This window comes from Typopeltis vanoorti, chromosome 2 (genome assembly GCF_054136105.1).
Source record: "Typopeltis vanoorti isolate ZY-2024b chromosome 2, IOZ_Tvanoo_1.0, whole genome shotgun sequence".
NCBI classification, from domain to species: Eukaryota; Metazoa; Arthropoda; class Arachnida; order Uropygi; family Thelyphonidae; genus Typopeltis; species Typopeltis vanoorti.
Genome location: NC_143550.1, coordinates 146,208,306 through 146,232,564, shown reverse-complemented (window position 1 = coordinate 146,232,564; position 24,259 = coordinate 146,208,306). Strand labels below are relative to the sequence as shown.

General features: G+C 34.4%; 1 protein-coding gene across 4 annotated transcripts in view; it reads right to left on the bottom strand.

Moving 5' to 3' along the window:
- The window catches only part of LOC150109505 (BMP-binding endothelial regulator protein-like), a 356,022-nt gene extending 332,067 nt beyond the window's left edge, over positions 1 to 23,955 (bottom strand). For all 4 annotated transcript variants that reach the window (XM_090408745.1, XM_090408720.1, XM_090408731.1 and 1 more), the window contains exon 1: positions 23,453 to 23,955. In XM_090408745.1, coding sequence (XP_090264871.1) covers positions 23,453 to 23,579 — 127 coding nt within the window. In that variant the 5' untranslated portion in view covers positions 23,580 to 23,955. The remainder of the gene's footprint in view (positions 1 to 23,452) is intronic.
- Positions 23,956 to 24,259: the final 304 nt, after the last annotated feature.

The following is a 24,259-nucleotide window of genomic DNA, read 5'->3' as shown; positions in this document are numbered from 1 at the left end:
TAACTGCTATTTAAGAAAACGAACAAAAAATAGCAAAGCATTTATGGTAATGGCTTAGTCAAGTCCGACACCAAATACTGTCATCCCTTCCTTCAAAAAATACCTATTCGGGTATGTCTTCTTAATAACCTTTTAATTAAAAAATTTTATCAGTCAGAATTATATTTTAGTCTTGGGTTGGAACTCAAGGAGATCTCTCTTACCATAAAAGTTATGCTATTTTAATAACTTAGCCAGGAAAAAGTGCTACACATCATCGTCGGTTGTAAACTGCTCGATAGCCAGGCTCCTTCAGTGGTCCAAAGAGATGGTCATCATTGATGCAGTATTATGATTGCGTTGCAAGTGGTATACAGAACTTCCCGGATGATACGCAGTAATAACTCGTGTGTGGCACACGAGTTATTATGCAACATGCGTTTTTAACCAACAGTCCAGGACGCTTACAATTAATGGTCAGCCGTAATTGATCCACACTGAATTTTTTTTTTTTTTTCGAAGATGAAGGTGACGGGTAGATGACTAATGGCAACGAATTTCTGTTTGAGCCCTAAGCATGCAAAAATTGGGCCGTACCCTTATACCTATGACCATGTTTCCAATCATCCTACTATCTTACAACTGCTGGTTCAGCTAATATGACGTCTGTGTGATGCCATCGAAAGAGACGATACAAATGCTCTCTTGTATTCACTTCTGTCCCCCCCCCCTCTCCCGATCCGGAGCAATGCGTTTTCATATGCAATGTGTGGGCCCTTTATATTTTGTAGTAAATGAAATAGTTGATTGGTTTAAACCACATTATCGTAAATTTGCACATTAATAACAGAAATCAACTATTACTTTAATTAATCCAAAATATAGTTTCGTTGTTTAATTTTTTTTAGTGTGTGTTAAAATTAGAATAAAATAAAATTAGTACGTTAACACTCTTATTTTTATGAAACAGAATTACAGAAATACAGAATTTCATTTATAATTTAGGAAATCGAAACGACGTGTTTCAGGTAAACTAATAGGCGGAAACACGTAAACTAATAGTTTGGTAAACTATTAGTTTACCAAACGCATTTAACATTTTAAAATAGTGATTTGAATATTATGAATATTTTGAGATAAAAAAGTGTTCCTAATCTGTTTTGGTTTTTTTTTTTTACGGAGTACAAAGTACGAAGATCGTGCATTTTGAATGAGGTTGTTATACGAAACACATTTTTCACAGAAACATACGGTTTAGGTTATATTGATTATAGAATATATTCTATTAAGTACAACTAACCAATCTTATTTGCCATTTCTCCGCTTTTTCAGTATCCTTTTGTTAAAACAGCCATCTATATAATAATATACAAAACAATGCGTCCATAGAACTGTTGTTACCGGTATTTGTAAAGCATTAGAATAAAAGTTTGAAATACAATCAGAATAACTAGTTTCGAGTTCTTCAATCACGAAAGTATTAACTTATCTACTTAAATGCAATGGCCAAATAAAAAGTACATTTTTTTTACACATGCAACATTAACAGCGCATACAAAATATTAACTACTAAAAATAATTAGTAGATGAGAAGTGATTTCCTTATAGATTTATTTTTTTTTAATTTATTTTTTTTTCAAAAGAACTTAAATGTTGCATGCACCAATTGAAAACGTGGACCAATTTTTTTTTTGGTATCAAACTCAAACCCAGGATAGTTGAAAATGGAACATGACATCATTAGGATAAGGATGCCCCACACCGTAGAAATGGACTGAGTTATTTGAGAGCCCAAAGAGACCCAAAAGCCGAGCCTCCCCTCCTCTCCCCACGAACATGGATTTATTGAAGTTCATTTTTGAATTTTTATATGGGCACATTTTTCATCTCATCTCATCTTCTTTATACCCTCTTTTACCTTGCGGTGGCGAGCGTTTATTAATCATCGGACCTCAAACCGTTCACAGGATAGGGTGGTCATCCCACGGTGTATCCTATGTCCTGTAGTGTTGAGTTCTCAAGGCCGGTTTGCCTGCTTTGCGGAATGAAAAACCCCAGGATAAACTGGGAAAAAAAACCAGACTGTCCACGCCCAACAGACCGGCTAACTTGGCTATGGCTGAGGAAGATTCCTCAGCTCCTCACGTCACCCACGAGAATCGAACCTAGGACACTCCTTCCCCCAAGCATATGGTTGCGAAGAGCACAGCCACTAGGCTAACCGCGCAGACATGGGCACATTTATGCTTTTAAAACATAAAAAGTTTTCAGACAACAGAACTGAATACTTTTTTTTCTGGTTGGTAATTTTAAGACACTGTAAATATATTTTATTAGTCGTTTAAATTTTTAACAAACCAATGACGAAAAAACTACGCCGACCAAACTACTTTCGCTACTCAAATGAATGGTAACTTTTTCTGGATCTAAAAATTAAATGAATATAAAACAAGAAAGCATGGAGTATAATTAAATCTGATATTAAACCGTTAAGTATAGAGCAATGAGACATGTGCGATGACTGAAAGTACGTCACATTTTGTGTTTTTCACACCCAATTTTGATGAATGTTGGCAAAATTTTTATTTCAACTTTCCTGCTGTAGAAGCTCAGTCGTTTAAGTATTAATAATAGTAAAAGAGATACAGAATTCAAAGTCGGTCAAGTATCTTAGCTATCCTCAATGATAATTCAATTAAAAAGAAAATAAAAAAAGATTAACAAGTAAAAATAACAGTAGGCGCTTGTGAGAAAATATGATACTGTATCGCATCAGAGTCCAAATAAAATTAAACTTAAATTACTATTGAAAAAAAAAATATATAATAATATTCATGAACACAACAGTGAGGGGATGTTAAGCAGGATAACTTTCCAAAACCAAGAAAATTTTAAGCGGTCATTCCTATTTAAATTCGGCTGATGATAAAGAGCTTCGGGCTTACTATACATAATCATTTTTCCAATAAAAAACAGCTGTGATGTAAAATACTTGTCTTTTTCCAATGAACTCTGTGCCAGTGTTACTAGCAAGAACCTATTTTCTGATTAATTGAATTAGCATTGAAAATGGTCAAGAGTACAATAGACAATTACCGCCGTCTTATTCCTAAACACAAGATGGAGGTAATAGTATAAGTACGAAAGTCTGAAATAGTATGAGTTATACGATCTTTTTTTTTTTTTTTAATTTAGTTATAAACTCGAGATTTCTTGTTCCAAAGATCGACTCAGAAACTGACTGAAAAAAAAAAAAAAAAAAAGAGACCTAAAAAGTTCCTCCAATCTGCAACTACAATCAAATCTATAAAAGTTTTTCTTCTGGCAATACGAATATATCATTATGGAACGAGAAACGTTGCCACAAGGCTACACTTTTGTAACTGTAAAAGTTTTTTTCTCAGTCTAATTCCAAAGAACAGCATGTAATTTGTTCCCTCTTTAGAAGGGGGTGGAAGGGATCTTCAATAGTGGTGCTGCTTTTAACTGCAGAAATTAATTATTCATAAATTAGCAAAGGTTGTGTTGGTTTCATGAATGAATAAAAAACTGCCCATTGTATATGATAGCATAACTTTCATGCAATGTGAGTACATGACAATCAAAGGAGCTCGCCAGTAACTTAAGCAACTCTTATATACTCGTAAGTTCATACGGAAGGGATGATTATTGAAATTGTTTTTTCTTATCTGAGTACGTAACATTGCTTCCGAAATTCTAAAACCAGTTAAAGATCCTTCCGGATTTTAAATTATTTCTACCATAAATAACTGATCCCACCTCCATTCCGATTCATTAGGAGTGCATTGTTTCTAGAAAGTGTTTTGTTGATCGATCCAAAGAGGGGATCAAAATACTAGTTTAATTTTCTTAGCTTCACTCAAGAATCCTTTTTTTTTTTTCCTTTTTTGCTTTAGTTCACTCTCGTAATGGTGCCTTATTTTATTTCTTAAAAAAAAACTTTCCTAATAGCAAGACAAACTGACTTACCTGTATTCTTATTAAAATAAAAACATTTTCTACAGCAATTATCTTCAAAAACACAAGCTTATTCACCAACTTTTTGTTTATTCAGTTCCATGGTTCGATAAAAATGCACTAAAAAGATGATTTCTTATCCGATATTTTACCATATTTTTAGTTTATAGAACTTTATAGATTTACTTTATTTCGACCGCGGATAAAAATGCAGGTGCGTTTTTTATTTTTATTTTTCGTGCCTCTCACGTGATCTCAGAGCCTCCGTAGCTCAGTCAGTATAGACCAGTGTTTCTCAACCTTTTTTGGATCATGCCCCACCTCAACGTCTCAAAGATTTTGATACCTCCCTCTAGCATAATAGTCAGCCAAATTCTGAAAATGTATAATATAAATATGTGCAGGGTGTCCCAAAATTCACGCAAGAAGTAATTTTGATAGAAAACACAGGTTTTTAATTAAAAATTGTAATTTCTTGTTGATTCATAAAGTATACAGTATAGTGTTATGCATGGAATAGCATATCTGGTAAATGGCCTCCACGGCTTTGCTGGCACATACGCACTCTTTTGTCGAAATTTTCCATGACCGTTCTGCATAAATGTGGCTGAATTTCGTTGATGCAGCGCTCAATTTCCTCCTTCAAAGGGTGGGTGGTCGTGGGCTTGTTGGCATAAACCTTAGACTTCAAAAAACCCCAAAGAAAAAAGTCCAACGGCGTTAAGTCACATGATCTGGGCGGCCAATTCTGATCACCAAAACGGGAAATTACACGACCAGGAAATGACTCATGCAGTAATTGAATTGTTTCTCGGGCGTGGCACCGTCTTGTTGAAACCACATGTCGTCCACATCCATATCTTGCAATTTAGGCACAAAAAACTGGATTATCATGTCGCGATAGCGAGCACCATTAACTGTTATTGCCTTACCAGCCGCATTTTCGAAGAAGAATGTCCCGATGATGCCTCCAGCCCAAAATCCGCACTAAACAGTGACACGTTGTGGATACATTTGTTTCTCAACAATCACTCGTGGATTTTTTGAACCCCAAATGCGACAATTTTGTCGATTAACGAAGCCATCAAGATGAAAATGAGCCTCATCGCTGAAGATGATTTTGTTCGAAAAATAAGCATCCACTTGTTGTTGTTCCATAATCCATTCAACGAACTCTCTTCGCTGTGTGTGTGGTCAGTAGGCTTCAGTTCTTGAGTCAATTGAACTTTGTAAGCATAAAGATGCAAATCTTTCGTGAGAATACGCTGTAGAGAGCCTCTCGAAATGCCCAATTCAAGACCACGGTGCCGAATTGATGTTCCTGGACTCTCAGCAACACTCTCACGAACTGCTTCGATGTTTTCTGTTGAAAGACTTGTTGAAGGACGGCCAGAGTGTATAAGATCACTAATTGATCCAGTTTCCTTGAATTTTTTAATTAATCTTTTCACAGTTGATGAAGTTAAATCACTATTCCGACCATATTTTGTACGAAAATTGCGAACTGTAGCTGCCAAACCTTCATTATTTTTAAAATATTGCTCAACAATGAAAATGCGTTGTTCTTTCGTGTAGCGCTCCATTTTTAATAACCCTGAACTGTCAGCTGTCACGCTGTCTTTTTTTTTCTCGTTGGCAACACTTTACCGCACAAATGGCGCTAAATTCAAATCTTGCGTGAATTTTGGGACACCCTGTATAAATATGTACATTTTCTAATTTCCCTCCAAAATATTCAAATTGCCCCCCTGTCGGGCGTACGCCCCACATTGAGAAACACTGGTATAGACGAAGCTCTTTGGTTGGAAAGACCTGGGTTCGATTCCCGTCAGTGACGTGAGGAACCTTTGTCTGGTCTCTTTCTAAAGGTAAGTTAGTCGGTCTCATACGAAGGTAGGGTTTTTTTTTCACCCGTCGGGTTTTTCGTCCCCCAGAACAGGTAAACCGGTCCCATGAACACACATGGATTGTCATGAATACGTCCCAGCCATATGCTTTGTGGGCAAAGTCACCTACGGTCGGAAACGACTGAAAGGGAAAAGTCAGATCAAGTGATCCCAAGCACTCCTCTATTCAGCTCAAAATTAATTAACGAACTCCTCTTAAGCACAAGCAAATTCCAACGATTTAGCCTGGATTTTAAGTATATGCCTATATGAATATGTATGTATGTATACGTGTGTCTGTGTGTTTCAAGAATAAATGGGAATTTTTTAAATTTAATGGTTTAATATCTTTTTTTAACTCTTCTTGACGGGAATAATTTTCAAATTTATGCAGTGAAAATAGTTTGCCGTATTGAAATAAAATTATTTAGCAAAATCAATTTATATGTTAAAATATTTTTAAAAAATCATAAAACCAACGGGCAAACAGATCACTAGTAGTTTTTTTTTTTTTTTTTTTTTTAAATCCCATAAAAGATCCCGTATGAACAGCATTTCGGTGTTTAAGAAACATAATGGGTTTAAGCGCCACAGGATTACGGCCGTAGGTTGAAACGTGACGTGCAGCGTGAACACATTTAAACGTAAAATCAGTTGATGAAAGCAACACCAGTTTTATTAATCATCCGTCATTTTGGTGTCTCGTGATTCCTGAATTTTCTTTTGCCTATAATTCACAACTTCTTACAGCTATTCTGTACGCTGGTTGGGGAATTAACTGAAACTTAAAATCCGAAACGTTCTCATCTATGATTATTTTATTTTTAATTAGCAAATTATTGTAGTTTCCTATTTCTCACTTTTAGTTGTGATAATGAGTTACGAGTATTTACGTACATAAGTTTTTATATATATATATATATAATTTAAAATCAATCTTTAACTAGTAAAAATAATTAGTTTTACCTATATGTTGTATTACAATCCAGCTAATTAATGCAATTTGCGCTTCTAGGAATTCCAGCAATTATAAATTTTACAATTAAACAGTAGCGTCTCATCATTCTTCTACTGGGAAGTTGATTATATTTATTGGATAACTTGTGTTTTTTGCTTAATTTATCCTAGAGCCATACCTCCATGTAAAAACAATAATAATGAAACAAATTAAGAAAATTTAAATTGTTATTAATTTATCTGGTCTTTGGTAATCGGTGACCAAGAAAATACGATCTACATACAATCCGTTATTTAACATTTTCGAAAATATTTCTTATTTTTCTGAACAGTTTTGTTACGATGAATGATAATCGTTTTGGAAGCAATCCAGGGAATGGAGTCTTTCTGTGAGTCTCTAGGTGCCTCACCGGGCGTGAGATCACCACCACGCTTTCTGGAGACCTAAACTGGCTTGAAATATTTCCATGTTTGTTCTTATTTTCGACGATGGGTTTCACAAACCTTTCGTAGATTGGATTCATAAAAATTAAATAAAGAAAAAAAAAAGCAATTATACGTCTTTCAACTATTTCCCGATTGTTTTCATGTTTGTTCGAGAGTTTCATAATTTTGAAGATGTCACAATGTAAATTGTTATTCCACCATAACCATCCCCTCACCTTCCTTTTGGACTGCTTCATTCCATAGGGAGGATTACTCACACAGATGACTCTTCATATGTCAGAAATGGTGGAAATCCGATTGCAAAAGCAGACACGAAAAAAAAAAAAAAAATATATATATATATATACTCTATTCTATAAAATGATAAGATGAAATTGGAAAAGGATGTGACGTCGGCTTGAAACGGATGTAGGCTGTAACATTTTTGTGTAACGTTTTTGTCAAGTTATTTGAAACGTTTTGAAACTTAGGGGCTTACCCTGAATGTCGAATCCTCAAAATTCGAGTCATCGGAATTCAAGGAGAACCGGCCCACCAGTCCGGAACACGGAGGGTTGGGCGCCGTAGGCGTCAGGGGGAGGAGCTCCCCCCCTAGTATATATATATAATATAACAAAATAAAATAATAGCAGCACTCTTTACGATTGAAATAGCACCGATGCCATAAATAGCCACCACTAAGAGCGTCTCATTAATGTTTCTCAGGAATATCGCTCACTACTGAGAGATCTTTTTGGCAGCAGTAAAATACAAATTTTATAACCTCATCCTTGTAGCTTCTAAGCATATTGACAAATACGAACAACGATTAGCATATGCAAAGATTTGTCTTCTAGGATATTGATCATTTACTTGAGTCAGTTGTACTGGATGACCAATCTAAAATGTTTAAATGCACATTTGTCTTCTCCATTACCAAATATTACAAAATCGTGTATTTTTAGGTGGTTCTATAATCTCTCTCTGTCTGTCTGTCGAAATATTAGTACGCTAAAAGAAAAATTCATCACTGTCTTTTTGTAATAAATTATATTTACTATTAATTAGACGTATCCAACAATTGATTATCACTATGCACCAAAATACCGATTAGTCCTCGTGTCATTCCGATTTTTTTATGAGTAAATTTTTATGAATAATTTGAGGTGGATTATACATAGGACTTTAGGAATAATTGGATTAATTTAAATGTTCCTCGAATTACTCACAAGACTAAGTTTTAGAGAATACGTAGGTCAATGAAATGTTCTTGTTCGCAAGATTCAACGTTCTAGTAGCCGGTCTTCAAGCAATACAAAAGATCGGAAAGGAGCTTTGGAATAGGAGTGGATTTTATTGCAGGTATCTGATTTTCCCTCGAGAAATTACAGAAAGTAATACTGTGAATTATCAGTTATATAATAAAACCCAAACAGTTTCTTAGTTTTCAAGTCTACCCTTCTTTTGCAGTCAACCTTTCTGGGTTACCCTTCTGGTTCTTAGACGATGGGATCTAATTAAATATTATTTGATGTCAAATATCATCATCGTTATTGATATTGTGACGTCATATCCAGAAACAACTCTGCATATTTTCATGAGGCATAATAATTTCGTTTAACTTGTAGGAAAGCGCCAAAGGAAGAACTGCTGCCATATTAGGAAAACTTGGTACAGTACCTATCCGTGTGCAAAATGACTAACTATCACTATTATTAAATTAACCTTAGAATTATATATGTCTGTAATCACTATCGTCTTTTTTTTTGGAAACTGTAATTATTATAATATGGATATACTTTACTATGAATGTCAATTTAGAATACAAGGTCGTACCTGCAATAAAATCCAATGCACATTTTTTTTTTTTTTTTAAGTAGAAGTGAAGAAATACTAGATATATCTTAATCTGTTTTAAATTGTATTTATTTTATTTTACTTATTTGTTTTATGTTTTTTCGTATTTTATTTATTTATTTTATTTTATTTTACGAAAAGAGCTTTGGTATTTAGCATTTAAGTCAATAACTGAAGAATAACAAATATTTAAATATCCCATCCCATAATTCCGTTGCGTATTAACACGGCGGCTAGTTTCATCGAAATAATTTGGTTTTTAATTAACATTTCGTTTATGATAGAGCAGCTCCCATCTTCACAGACTGCTATGTTTGCCATTGCGTGTGTCTGTCCTACGATGGTTTGTACAAGATGAAAATCCCGAGTTTCCGACATGTGGGAAGAATCCTTCCACTCCCTTATGAAATCAACTAACTTCATCTGCTTCGAAAGGTTCTCATAAAGTTTTCCCGCATCCCAGAAGAAATTCCAGTTCAGGTATTTCCAGTCAAAGGAAGTCGGTATCATCGTTACAGCATGTATTAGGGGTTGGAGAATCTTTCTAAATATATGAGTAACTTATAAATTTATATTAACAACTTAAATACAGGAATTATATATTTTTATAGCATGCCAAAACTGTGTACGTTCTCTCTTTCTCGTAGATATATATTTTTCAATTGTTAACAAAGCATTACAGCTGTTTTTCATTATATTAAAAAGTTGCGCAAGGTCATACAAATATGGAAATGATCCTAGATAATTATAAAAAGTACGCGTTTCGCAATAGTATTTTTGTATGATGACGTAATTCATCATTACAGCTATTTGAACCTAGAGTATTTTCGACTTACTCTTGAACAACACGGGTTTGAACTGCGCAGGTCCACTCATACGCGGATTTATTTCAATAAATATTGGAACTTTTTTTGTTTTTTTTTTGAGATTTGCCACAGTATGAAAAAAAAAAAAAAACGCAGATGAACCGCGTAGCTTAGAAATATGGAAAAAAATAAAAAAAGTTAGGTATGCCATGAATCCATTAAACGTGTGTAGATATTAGTCTATTTTATCATTTACTACTATAAAATATACCCAAATCTATTATAAAAAGTTAAAATTTATCAAAACTTACGCACATAAACACTTATAGACCGTACAAGGCGCCATTCGTAGTCGAGAGAAAACAAACGTAAAGATGCAGTATTAAATCATAACTGCATAAAATCAACTGCTAATTAATTAATTAATTAATTAAATTAATTAGCATAAAATAAAAATTTTATAACGATTCATTCATTAGTGTATAGGCTAAGCTATCGTAAAGCAATCATATTGCTGCTTCGTCGTTCTCATTGCATGAATACCTGCAAATAAATATGAGTAATTTCTTTTTCACATTATCTTTTCATTTTTGATGTCTATTATGTAATACGTATAACATGTACAGTGTTTTGTATCATATAAGACAATATTGATGTAGGTACTGACAGACAGTAGATTCATCTTATAAACAGACGACGTAAACTTACGGTATTGATAAATACAGTACAGCAGGGCCAGCTCTACCGACGGTGCAACACGCGCATTTGCACGGGACAAGTGTTTTTTTTTTTTTTTAATTGGCCTAAAGTATACAAAAAATTAATTATAAAAAAGTTCATTTATCCCTTCTTTGTTGAAACCAAACTTCAGGATGTCGTTAGTTACATTTTTACATAATAAAACTTCATTGTACTGTATATATATTTTTAAAATCATAATTTCCGATTCCATTGTTGGCCGTGAGTTGATCTAAGGGTGAATCTCATTTAACCAATGAGACCAAACGATCATAATGAGATAATTGGTTAAGAGTAAACCAATTAAAGAAATAGAATCAAAATACATAAATACAGTTGTGCAGTGATTGTTGATAATACTTTTTTGAAATATTATTTAAATATTAATTTATTATTGAAATATTTTATCTTTTAAAATAATTTTAAGATTAAAATTATTTATTTTAAATTTAAATGAAATGAATGTTGCTAGTAAATTATTGCAAAGAATAAAAATTGAATTGTCTACTGCCATATCTACTTTAAGAAATGTTCTCCAAAGCCTCGAGAAGATCAGAAATGAATGAATCATTTCAAAATTTTCTTGTAGATGCTACAACATTAGTTGAAAAAGTTGAAGTTGATTTTAATTTGATACCAACATTTGTAAGTACTAGAGTGCTAATTTGAGCCTATTTCTGATCCTAAAACTCAATTTACAATTGAGTTTTTCTTTTTTATTATTGCTGTACGAGTAGCAACGAGTTCTATCCACGAAAAATTTGAGCAATTGGAATACCATAGTTCACATTTTTCGTTTTTATATAATATCACTAAATTGAAATCTAATGCGACAAATGAGCTTTTAAACAATTAAAATTCATTAAAATGAGCTTTTAATGAATTTTTAGAGCAATAAAATAAAAGTAATGTTGATTTTTCAAATAATCTAACTTTTAATAATTGCCACTTTGTTATAATTTAATTAAAATTTACAGCAGGTGCATTTACTCTATTTGATGAGTATACTCGTCTTCGCTTGATTTTAATTACCCGTGCAGTTGCATATTTTCAGAACAAAATTCCACCGTTAAAGGGTGAATTGTCTTCTCTTTCTGTAAAAAATATAGTTTATGATCATTTTTCATTAACTTATGAATTTTTATTAGGTAATGTTACTATTTAGAATTCATGATCAGACATGTTGAAGCCTAGCTTATCATCATGACTTTTAAAACGTCATTAAAAGAGTTTTTTTGGAGGAAGAGGACGGTAAAATTCCTAGGGCCAGCTCTGCAGTACAGTACTGTAAATGAATTTTCTCTTCCTAGTGTTTTTCTAAATAATATTTTCTTTTCTCTAGCTTACTTGATTGTAAGAATACAGTATATAATACATACAACACAACATACAAAATGTGTGTTAATCGACTGATAAAACATCGGTAAGGCTTCCGGTCAGCAGAAAGCTATTACTAGTTAAGTTTTTGGGGAGTCAAAAGTTATACGCAGATTTTCGAACAACACACACACGGGGGACCGCCCCCCAACCGCCACGTTGTTCAAGGATCAACTGTAATTTCATATCGTTTCAACATTTGTCACTAAAGTGGTCCTATTTAAACTAAAAAAAACTCCGATGACGCGGCAAATCTAAGGGATCCATGATTTGCTACATCATCTCAGTCAAATTTCATTAATTTCGTTCAACTGAAGTAATCTAATTAACTTAGATCTCAGAAACATTTTGACTAATTGTGTTGCTGTATATAATCCGCTTTAAACCAAAACTGAGATCTACTAAAATCACATTTTAATGAAATCCTGATACCTAATTGCGTTAAACTCTGTGTATATTTTCAAGAATTACATTTTGCGATGGTTCGATTTAAATCAAAATGAAAATGTTTTGAAGAAGAAAAAAATGTAAGAATCCCAAGTATAAAATGAAATCCAACCAGGCAGAAGATGTCTACGCAAAAAGATGGACAAACCAGATAGAATAGGTTACACATTTTACGAAACGTACCTAGAAATGGAAACAACAGATAAACAATTCTCCATTACATATTTTTATATAATTTATGTGTACAAATAAATTAATTTCTTTCTCTTCTCTTCTCTGCAGCAAACATGAAGAAAGAAAGGGGGGATGAAATTTCTTCCTAATCAATTTTAACAAGTAAGTTTTGAATTTTGACAGAGCGAAAACAACTGTAATTATTATTTCCAGACTTTAATTATTTTTATAAGTATTAATTATTTTCATTATGATGTGTGAGATAGATATTAAGAATAAAAAATAAATAATTATAAAAGCAATACTACAGGAACTGAAACTATTCACTTAAATTAATTTGAATTTTACATAAAAAAAAGAAGAAAATGTTCAAACACCATGGCTATCAGTGACGTTGGAAGGTATTGGGGATACTATGTCCATGTTATACAATTGCCAAGAGCACCTGTGTAAGAAGGACGATAGTAGCAAGATACTTTACAAAATATTGAAGTTATCACACTATAATATAAATAAATTAAAAAAAAAACGCTACTAATGATTACCCTTATTTTATATGCACGCCCTTCTATTGCAGGATGTAGCAGCAATATCAATAGTTACTGATTGTAAAATACTAATATTCTTATTGCAAATATTTCTTAAAAGTGCATATAAATACAGTATAACTCTGTCTACAAATGTTCTCATGTATCGATGCTTTTACGCAATCGTTAAAATAGTTTATTAAAAAAAAAGTGTGTTATTTTAAGCTAATATACAGAAAACAGAGAGAAATATGTAAAGTAAATTTATCTAATTGATTAAAACAGCAACATCATTGAAGGGACGGATAATAAACATCCATTAGTATTTTATACTAAACGAAATAAAACATGTTCACTTCTGAAACTATAAAAGTTACGAAAGTAACCACTCAAGTTATGAATTCTGCGCTATTTTGACATTTTATTAAATTTATTTCATTAAACATTTACTATCCTAACGATTATTTTAAACTGTCGATTCTCATCAGGGGAATACCTGCTGAAGGCGATTCCCTTCCCCCACTCAAAAAAAAAAAAAAAAGAAGAAGAAGCTCATGCCTGAAAGATGTACTATTTATAAATGAACTCTTGCTTTAAGTATAAATCATAATTAAAAAAAAAAAAAAAACTTTCTAACAAAATAACATTTTCTGATGTTTTATTGTCACAATAAAATATGTTCTTTTCTTATAAAGCTTTGAATTCCTGTGTCATTCGCACGTGGAGAGGGATATCCTCCCACATAAAAAAAAAGGTCTAGATTACTGATATTTTGATCATCTAGATCAGAAGGATTCAGGTGCTGTTTCTTTGTCTTAGGAGAGATGGGCTTAGACACATCTTTTCTATTGAGATTGTAGCGAATTTTCTAAGAATCAGTTGAGGTTTTTCGTAATTTTCTCTCCTTTTTTGTTTTGACTTCATTCCAAGAATACGTCATTTGCCATTTCCTTCATTTGTTAAAAATTTCGCTTTGGGTCAAATCACTGGACCTATTTTTTTTTTTTTTTTTTTTTTTTTTTTTTACACGTTCGCACACACCTAGGCGGTTATAGCAACAGTTAAGGCTTAACCACTCTCCGAATGGTCACATCAACGGGCATTTTCAGGAGGTCACCCACCCTCATTAGCTTTCTGAGGTCAAATCCTCTTGACGATGACTCAAGAGTAATTGGCTGAGAGCGATGCACAGTGCCATATAACTGATGCGGGGCAGGTTTTGACCTTGAAACGGACTTCCGCAAAGTTGCACAGCTCTCTGCAAGCTCTTATTATAAATAAGTTAGCCTTTTAGCGACTTCACTCAACGATATCAAAAATCACCTTGTTTGATAATATTTGAATAATTTTTTTCTATTCCAAGTTACTCCTATTATTTAGCATGAACTTTATGGAATCATTAAACGACCGCTTTTCCTCGTGTTAACAAAATTGCATTCTTTAACATTCCGCTATTTCTGTCCATCTTTCGCTTCCAAGGCACATTTGCAATAACAAACACCACCAGAGAGGATCTTCAAAACGCTACATAATAATCGTTGACCGGTGCCAAGTTTAGCCGCTGTTTCTCATTGATGATTCCTTGGCTGCATATCAAATTTCTTTTGGATACTAAAATCTTTTTTCAGTTATTGTGCATGATAACAGCCTTAAAAGCTGTTGAACTATAAACATTTAAATAATACTGATACGAATCAGTCCATATATTACTTTTATCTGTTTGTTAATTATGCAATTTACTGGTTGGAGACGCACGTCAATGCACACGTGGCAAAACTATAAATTATAAAAATAAGCCCTGTAACGCGTTTTATTATTCCAAAGGGAGTAAACAGGGCCCTTTTAAACGTAAGTTTTTTTTTTCTTTTCTTTTTTTTTTTTTTTTTTTTTGAAAATCGAGGTAACAGGTATCCTTAACCATCACTAATAGCTGAGGCTATCAATGATTTCAGCAAGCATCAGAGAAGGCAGTATGGCAGACAAATGCCGCCACCTAGACACTCTAACCCTAGTAGGTGTATTATTCTTTGAAATGGTATGAATTCTACTGTCGAAATTTGAGTTGCTGGAATAAAAACCTGAGATTCGAGAAGGATACCCTATTTGCCTATGCGAAAGATCAACTAACTCCAAAACTAGCTGTAAAAAAGTTCTGCAAAAAGTTTTGCTGTCTTTCTTTGGTAATGAAAGTAGGCACCATTTCCATAGAACTACACAGACACACACCTATGAATTATATTTACGGTAATACATTACGGAGATCAGCAAAGATGATTTACTATGTTATAAGAGAAAAAGATCTATTTTGAAATATTTATATATAGAGCCTCCTGAACCAGTTACGAGCTTGAAGCTGATATATGAAAAACAAGAAATTCAAATAAATGGTGAATATCTTTAGTTATTGCTTTATAATTAATCTGTTACAAAACTATACTAATTACGAAAACTGTATAACTATTTTAATTTAAATAATTATGATTATATTAAATCATTATAATATAATTAAATTAGAGACTTAAGTTTTTCGTTACTTAATTTTAAGCAATAAAATTATGCAAAAGCAATCTCATTAATACACATACTAGTCGCTGAATTAGAAACTTTATGCAGATGTACATAAACATCACTTATGTAGCATATATGTAAAATACTTGATCACGTGCATTACCATGTGTTCTAGGCAACTATTTAAGAATGCTGTGCGGTCAATAGTGTCATCACAATGTGAAAAACAAAGGATATTTCGGAGTTCGATAAAGGGTTTATTGTGGGTACTCGTCTGGCTGGAATCACCGTTTTGAAAACAGCAGAGCTGTCTGGTTTCTCAAAAGGCGAAGGTGTAACTGTGGTCCTAAGACAATCTGTCAGGAACGAAATTCCATCGTCCGAGAAGGCCTGTACAGAAAACAGAACTTCATGTGTGCAGCAATTGACTGAGATATTTAATGAAAGCTGTTCCCGACCCATACTCATCGAATTATCCACAGGGAACTGAAGAGGATCGGTATTGGCAGTTGCATATCTATATACCGATTTCTGCAAAGAACCAGAAAGTTTTTTGCAGAAATCGGTAGGCAGAGAGTTTGGCAGGATTCCCTTGAAGCAATGAACCAAGCTTAACTTATAAACACACTCAAGGTTCTGGAGGCGGCGTGCTGGAGTGGGGTATGTTCTGTTGGTATGGAACAGGCCCCTTGATCTTGTTGGAAAGTCGGGTGTCCTCTACAGAATATCTGAACATTGACATTGTTACCGATCAAGTCCATACTGCAATGTTGACTTTTAATCCAGCAGGTGAAAGTTGTTTCATGGGCAACTATTGCTCAACAGTGGTTCAGCAAGCTGACAGCGCCTTTCCCCATCTTGCCTGGTCACCACAAAGCTCGGATCCGAACCCCATTGAGAATGTATGGGACATGTTAGAAAAGCAGATCCGAGAGCAAAGTCCTCTTCCGTCAAATCTAAGCCAGATAAAGGACTATCTGGTAAACGCCTGGTATGTTGTAGACATAGATGCAGTCCAATTCCTTGTGGACTGCATCTATAGCACATATGCCAAACCGCATATATGCTATAATTCGGGATAAAGGAGGTCCAACACGGTATTAAATAAAAGTTTCTTATTCAGTGGCCAGTATGTGTAGTTGATCAGAACTTTTTACTCTCACGACAATGCAACACAAACTCTTCACTGTATTGATCGCAGAACAAGGAAAGTACGATCTTTACATCCTTTCCTCTCACTGGGATTAATTGCATTAAATTGGTAATTAATTTAAATGTCACTCCGTCCACGAAAGATTATAAACCTATAGCATATTAATGATGGATGGCCTGATCTTTCTCGGAGCATTTAATCTACAGATCAAAACAGTACTTTTTCAACTAGTCTCTAATAATCTCACGCCGGGTGACAAAAATTGTTCACCACCTTTTGTACCTGCGGCTTGTTGGTTGGAGAGAGAGACGTTATCCACTCGTCTAGTAGGCCAGTCTGAATACCTACTGTCTCATCCATAGCCAGTGGGTAACCACAACGATGATTCCCATGAGGAAAGACTATGATTCGAAATTAGGATTTATAAGGAAAATCCCTTTAAAGAATCTTTATAAGGGATTTTCAGTAAAAGGTAAATTAGCTGATATCATGACGGCAGGGCGTTTTCCTCCCGCAAAATGGCAAGAAAACACACGTAACTAACAGAATTGGGAGATGGATTGGATTGGCTTGAATTATGACCAAACAATCAGAAGGTGAGGATGCTGGCATATTACTCATATGTCTGTTAACTGTGTGTGTGTGTGTGTGAATAACAGACATAACAGACTATACCGATAGAATTAACTCCCCTACATGGCATAAATTAGGATGAAGCCATTAAAAATGTACTTTTGGTACTAAATTTTTGCACATCAGTAGATTTGTTTAGTTTGTAATTTTGACATCCATTTTATTGGCTATTTTTTTTTCTTTTTATTTATTTATTTATTTATTTTTGCAAATGAACGCTTTCATTAAATTTTAAATAATTTCTTCTTATTATTTATTTTATTTAATTTATTTTTATACTTTGGAAACCTTTAACTTGCAAATCAGCATTTAATCTATACCTTTGTGCACGCCCGAGAGTATTTTTTTTTTAAGGTTAGAAATAGTTTCATATTTTCAGGATTCAGGAGGAGGTACATTATAGGCATTATAATGCAGCAGGCAAGAAGGTCGTTCGTATTCATCGGAAAAATGTTCGAGTGTAAATCATAGCTTGCAAGTTATCAAAGTCTGTTTCATGATCATATTTCTGAATATACAGAGTGAGAGTTTCGCCAATATTTTACTTATTTAGAAGTCATATTTCGATTTCTTTTGTCAAAATGGCTGGTGAATTTCTAATCCTTTTCGGTATTCATGTTATTGTTGTGGTTCTCGAAGTTTATCAGTTGCTTCTTCCGTTCTTGGACGAATTATCATGATTACTTGACACTTCGAAGGAGCTTAAAGAAATCGAACCGCGGGAGGGTCCTCAACTTCACACAACCCACTACTTGCACTAACTATCCACACCAGCTCACTATCTGCCATCGACTCACGCCATCTACCGCTCACTAATATTTTTGTCTGAAAATTTGTGTGTGTGTGTGTGTGTGTGTGTGTGTGTGTGTGTGTGTGTGTGTGTGTGTGTGTGTGTGTGTGTGTGTGTGTTCTGCGGCTGATTTGCCTGGATGAAAAATACAGGATGAAAAACCCAAGCTACCAGGAAAGAAAATCTTACTACCGCCATATGAAATCGACAACTCATTTCAACTAATAATAATAATAATAATAATAAACACTTATAAAGATTCCTCTCGTCATGACGAGAATCAGACTCAGTTCTTAGATATAATTTCTTAGAATAAAAAAGCATTATTGCTCGCATAACGGTATTCATCTCGTGATACTATATGTTTATAGTATACAGAGAATATAAAAGTTTATCCAATCTTTCATGAATAACCATCATACACTGCATACCATTCTAGCACCGCCAGTAAGAATGTCATATCTATTAATTACTCATTATATCGGTGTTTTCATAATATATATAAACCCTCTGTCCAAAAAGAAACCGAACTTTTCGAAAATAGAAGAAACTAGTGGTGCCACCTGTTGTATCTTTTTGTTGTCGAAAGCGGCAACCTTCATTAGTATTGTGTCAACTGTTTATGACATTTGTTTCATTAGAAGCCGAGTTACAGTGCCAAGAGTGAAAGTGTGTTTTGACGAACGGTCGGAAAATGAGTTTCAAACAGAGAGCTGCGATTGAATTTTGTGTTAAACTTGGTAAAAGTTTTACCGAAACGCATCAAATGCTTCAAAAAACATACGGTCATGAACGCTTATCCCGTACTCAAGTTTACAAGTGGTTTAAGCGATTTCAAAGTGGTCGTGAGACGTTTGAGGACGATGAAAAGCCGGGCTGTCCAAAAACTGGACTGAGCGAAGTTAGCATCGAAAAAGTGCGTGATTTCATCAAAGAAAACCAGAAATCGTCCGTGAGATTGATTGAAGATGAATCAACTGTGCACAACATTTTGACCGAGAGTTTGGGCCTTCGTAAATTGAATTCGAGATTTGTTCCCCACAAGTTGACCGACGACCAAAAAATGTATCGAATTGAACACTGCAAGGACCTCATTAAAACCGCTCGTAAGGACTCAAACTTCCTTGAAACAATCGTTACTGGTGACAAAACGTAGTATCAGCCCGAAACAAAGCGTCAGAGTGCCGAGTGGAGACACCAGGAGAGGGGCATCCGAAAAAAAGTCGCTTGGAGAAGTGAAAAGTAAAGACAATGCTGATTTGTTTCTACGATTCCAAGGGCATTATCCACAAAGAATTCGTTCCGCCTGGTCAAACGGTCAATGGTGAGCTTTATCTCGAAGTTTTGAAGCGATTGATAGCGAGAATTCGTCGCATACGGCATGAATATCGTGACGACCGACCGTTCGTCAAAACACACTGTCACTCTTGGCACTATAATACGGCTTCTAATGAAACAAATGTCATAAACAGTTGACACAACACTAATGAAGGTTGCCTCTTTCAACAACAAAAAGATACAGGTGACGCCACTAGTTCCTTCTATTTTCGAAAAGTTCGGTTTCTTTTTGGACAGAGGGTGTATTAACTCCAGTTTTATTTCCACAACTCAGAAAAAACGATCATAGAGCTCAGACGACTTTGATACCCTTGAAGTCAGTTACCGTCGACAATTGGCTGCCTGCTGATTTCCAAAGTCTGTAGGCAGCCGATCCTACCGATATAGAGAAAGAAAACTTCCTGAATGGACAAAAGCGTAAAAAATTTTAGCAACACTTGAAAAATATGAGATACTTAAAAAATGTCAAAGGATAATAGTACAGTATTTGTACGATTTTTTCTAATCTGAAGACCCTGGACAAAAAAAAAACGCAAAGGAAGATAGAAATGCGGTCAGGTTTTACTGTCATAATAGCATATTTGACTAACAAATAATGCAGGGGCGAATTCTCCATGTTTGCTGCGCAAGCTCATTACTTGAGAAAGAAGTAATATTTATTTGTTAATAAATGCATGCATTTATAAGCATTACATTTAGGCTTTCATTTTTGTAGACAGAAGACGTCTTAAGCTTGCGCGGCAATAATTGAGCTTTGCGTTGTGTATCGAAGGCCGATGCTTGCTCGTCTAGTCAAAGCTACCTTGGCTTGCTCGGTTGGCGGAGCTTCCAGGTCCTCGCTGCAGCACTGTGATTTCATGCGCGCGCATAGCCATATGCGTTAAGTTACAACCAACTTTTTATGACGATGTTATTGACCAGTTCATAAAGAAGAACCGTAGGGTAGAATTTGCATTCAAGTAGTTAAATTGAAAAAGATAGAATATCATTTGTAAAATAAATGTTATATTTGTATGATTAAATGTACATAACTTTCTAAATATATAGTTTTAAATGGTCAGTAATTCATTATTCCGCTAATCAGACTTCAATCACACCTCTCACTCCCTGAATGATAACAAGAGCAAGTGCGAATTTCAAGACCAGTATTCGCCCCTGAAATTATATCATGCTAGTTCAGCAGCGGTCAAGAGTAAAGAATTTTCTTTACTTCAGTACCTTTGTTGGGTATGATTTCGGCCTTAGTGATCTGTTTTCTATTTTCTACTTAAGAAACTACTAGAATGGACATGCGTGTGTTGTCAGTGAGGGTATGTATTACTATGACGAGTACAAACAAATAGACAAATAGTTCAACTTCTGCTTCTTGCCTAACAGTCGTTTAAATAGATCAGTTTAAACCAATATTGAAATACTGCATATTAAAATTTTAACGATCAAGGGTATTAGATTTCATCAAAATCAGTCTTGCATTGATAGTAATGAGTAGCGAAAATATTACGACTAGTTCTATGGGATTCATTGTCGATCTTCTAAAAAAAATGTTCTTAGCAAAAGAAAAAAAAAGTATATTGCACAAAAATCATAATACAACAATCAAGAATTTTATTGTAGTGCTTCCCTCCGTCCGTCTCTCTAGCTCTATTAATTGTAATTTTTACATAGTCCGGAAGCCCTGCTCTAAAATCCAAACATGGAACTTTATCAAGCCACATCAGGCCTGCAATAAGCGGAGAGGTGGTCTCATACCAGGGGATGAATTTATCTCCCATCTAAAGATAATTACAAACATCCAGGCCCACAGCGGATTCGAATCAGTGACCTGTTGGTTGAAGAGCGGGTATGCAAACCACTCGGCCAATCAGGTCGGCAAAATTACCTTCCTTGTTTTGATGACAGAGACTATTCCAAAACAGTCTAAAATTTCTTCGGTGTTTTCTTGGAATTAATATTTAAAAAAAAAAATCGAAATAATAACCCAATGTGCATTTGGTGTGTTCTTGTTCCAAACATTTCGTTTTAATGGCTATATTTTACCTACTCATTTTGAACTGACTGCATGAGAATAAATTAATATCTAAGCTTCTTGCTCTACTTCAGTGTTTCTCAAAGTGTGGTACGCGTACCCCTGTGGTACGCGAAAGGTCGTTAGGGGGTATGTGCAATTAGAGACAACCGGGATAAAAATGGCACTAACTAATGAATCACATCCCCCCCCCCCCCCTCCAACAGAAACTGCTCAAGCAAAACCATATGTTGCCGGTGGAACATATGGTTTTGCTAGCCATCCCCACCCCCCGTCGTTAACGTGTTAAAACTAAGAAATATATAGTGAATGTGTTTCAGATATTAACGAATTCAGTTGAATGAGCTCAACTGTTGAAATGCTAATTTGTCTTTGGTTCGTGCGATCTTTTGTTAATACCGCACCAATCATGTGCAGTTCTTCGCTGCTCTACGTATCTCAAGTCTTGTAAATTACTGGTAATTTTTGCTTGAAATAATGGGAAAGAAGATGAAGCTATTTAGGTAGATTGACTTTGATGATGCACACAAAGAAACTGTTCTCGACCAAAAGTAGTGATAGCGAGTAGGAGCTTCTTGGTAAGCGGCACCATTTTCAGTTTGTTTCTGAAAACTTTAGTTTCCGAAAATCTCCGCACATATCTCGAAACACGATTTTTTACCTTTAATTTTGGGAAAAAAAAATTAGTTATATTCGAGTAAATAGGGTATTTTTTTTTAGCTTTCAAATTGGATCATTGATTAAAGATTGGATTTATAAAACCCCCAAAATAGAGCAATATAGCAAATACAAGTAGCTGAAAACTCTTCGTAAGTATGATATGAATTATTTGAAATGTGGATTTTCATGGACGGGAAATGAAGAGGAACCTCTTTCAAATTTTGTTCTATTAAAAATAAATCATATTTTTTGTTTATATGAACATATAATTTCAAATAAATTAGATATTTAATTTTTAATTAATATTTAAATTAATTTATTTGTTTTTAATTAACTAATTAGGGAGTACTTTGTAATAATGAAAATTTAAGAAGGGGTACGCGGATATCTGAAGTTTGAGAAACACTGCTCTACTGAAACAGTTTTTCGAGATATAATACACGCGCACACACACACACACACACACACACGTGTTTAACTAGATCGAGTATAAACACGTGACGTCGAAAACACGATTTATGCAATTGCATTATTAGTAGTTTGACTTAAAGATCTCTTCTTAAAAGTTGGCAATCAGATCTCCATTTTTTTAAACATTTGAAACAGGTTTTAATTTTTAACATTTAACAAATAGTTCTAGAGAACCAGTGATAACTAGTCTCACCTCACTCCCCTCCATACGCCAAAAAAAAAAAAAAAAAAAAAAAAACAGAAAAACAAGTCACCCATAATACATGCTTGTAGCTGCGATATGCACCTGAAAAGGTTATAAAGCTTTTAAAATTAACTAGGAAATTAGATTACAAAAAAACTACTTTGAGAAAAACTTTATTAATAGTTTTTATTAATATATTCGGTATTTTTCCATTAATAAATTGAAATAAGTGGTTCTTTATGAACTATAATTTTTAAATATATTGCGCACAAAAGAACGTTTAATAAAAAAAAATAATAATGTTTGATGAATTCAAACTTAAGTCAAATGTCATTAATATAATATAATGAATTATCTCGCAAGTAAGCCTAAATTCTAACTGGATAACTACAACGTATAATAAATAAATCATTCAAATAATATAAAAACAAATCAGCAAAACGTTTTTTCATGAGGTCACCAGAATATGCTGTTATTTATGGAGTGGGGGGGGGTGAATAGCTCAAATGTTAAAAAAAAAAACTTCGAAACCCTCACCTTGAATGACCTGCGTCAATGCCTTCTGCAGAACGGTACACAGCAGGATCGACACAACCACGGAATATACCCTGAAGAAAGAAAACTTTTCGAACATGATTAGAAAAGTAAAGATTTGCTTCTTCATTGAAATGCAGACCGATACAAAAGTCAAACTCTTCAGATTACTGTTTATTGTGTTTCCGCTAAATTCACGGACTTGGGCTCAATAGGTCCATCAATCAATTACTGTCTTTCGAGTTCTAGAATTCGTTTCTTTAGGGAAATTTTCATTTTTATCCTTCGCTTTATACCACAGTCAAATGTAAAACTTTACAAAAACATAAATTTGATGAAATAAGCAGAAAAAAAAAAATACAAAAAAAAAAAAAAGAATTTCTATGCAAGCAGACGATAAACAAGAAATTCTTTCACAGATGCCGGTACCCACGTGGCATCGTTGGAAATTAAAATGCTACTCTCGCTGATGTACAGCGAAGTTAATCCTCCTAGCCAGACTGACGCCTTTCTTGACGGTAAATCACCACAGAAACTAAACAAGCGGCACGCGCGCTTGCACTACTTGCCCATCAGCACGCAACTCGCGGGAAACGCACACCGCTCAGTCAGTTGGTAGCAGTTCGGTAGTAGTAGTCGCAAGCGCAGGGCATGTGCAAACCATGTGTAAGCGCGCCACGAGGTTCATTATTGACGTAGTGCAACACCAAGATCCGGAGCGTGAGGTCTGGATTAGATTAGAAGACAAAGCTCGAACAAGGCAGCCACAGTTTAACAGAACTCTGCAACAAGAAAATAAATTATAAACGG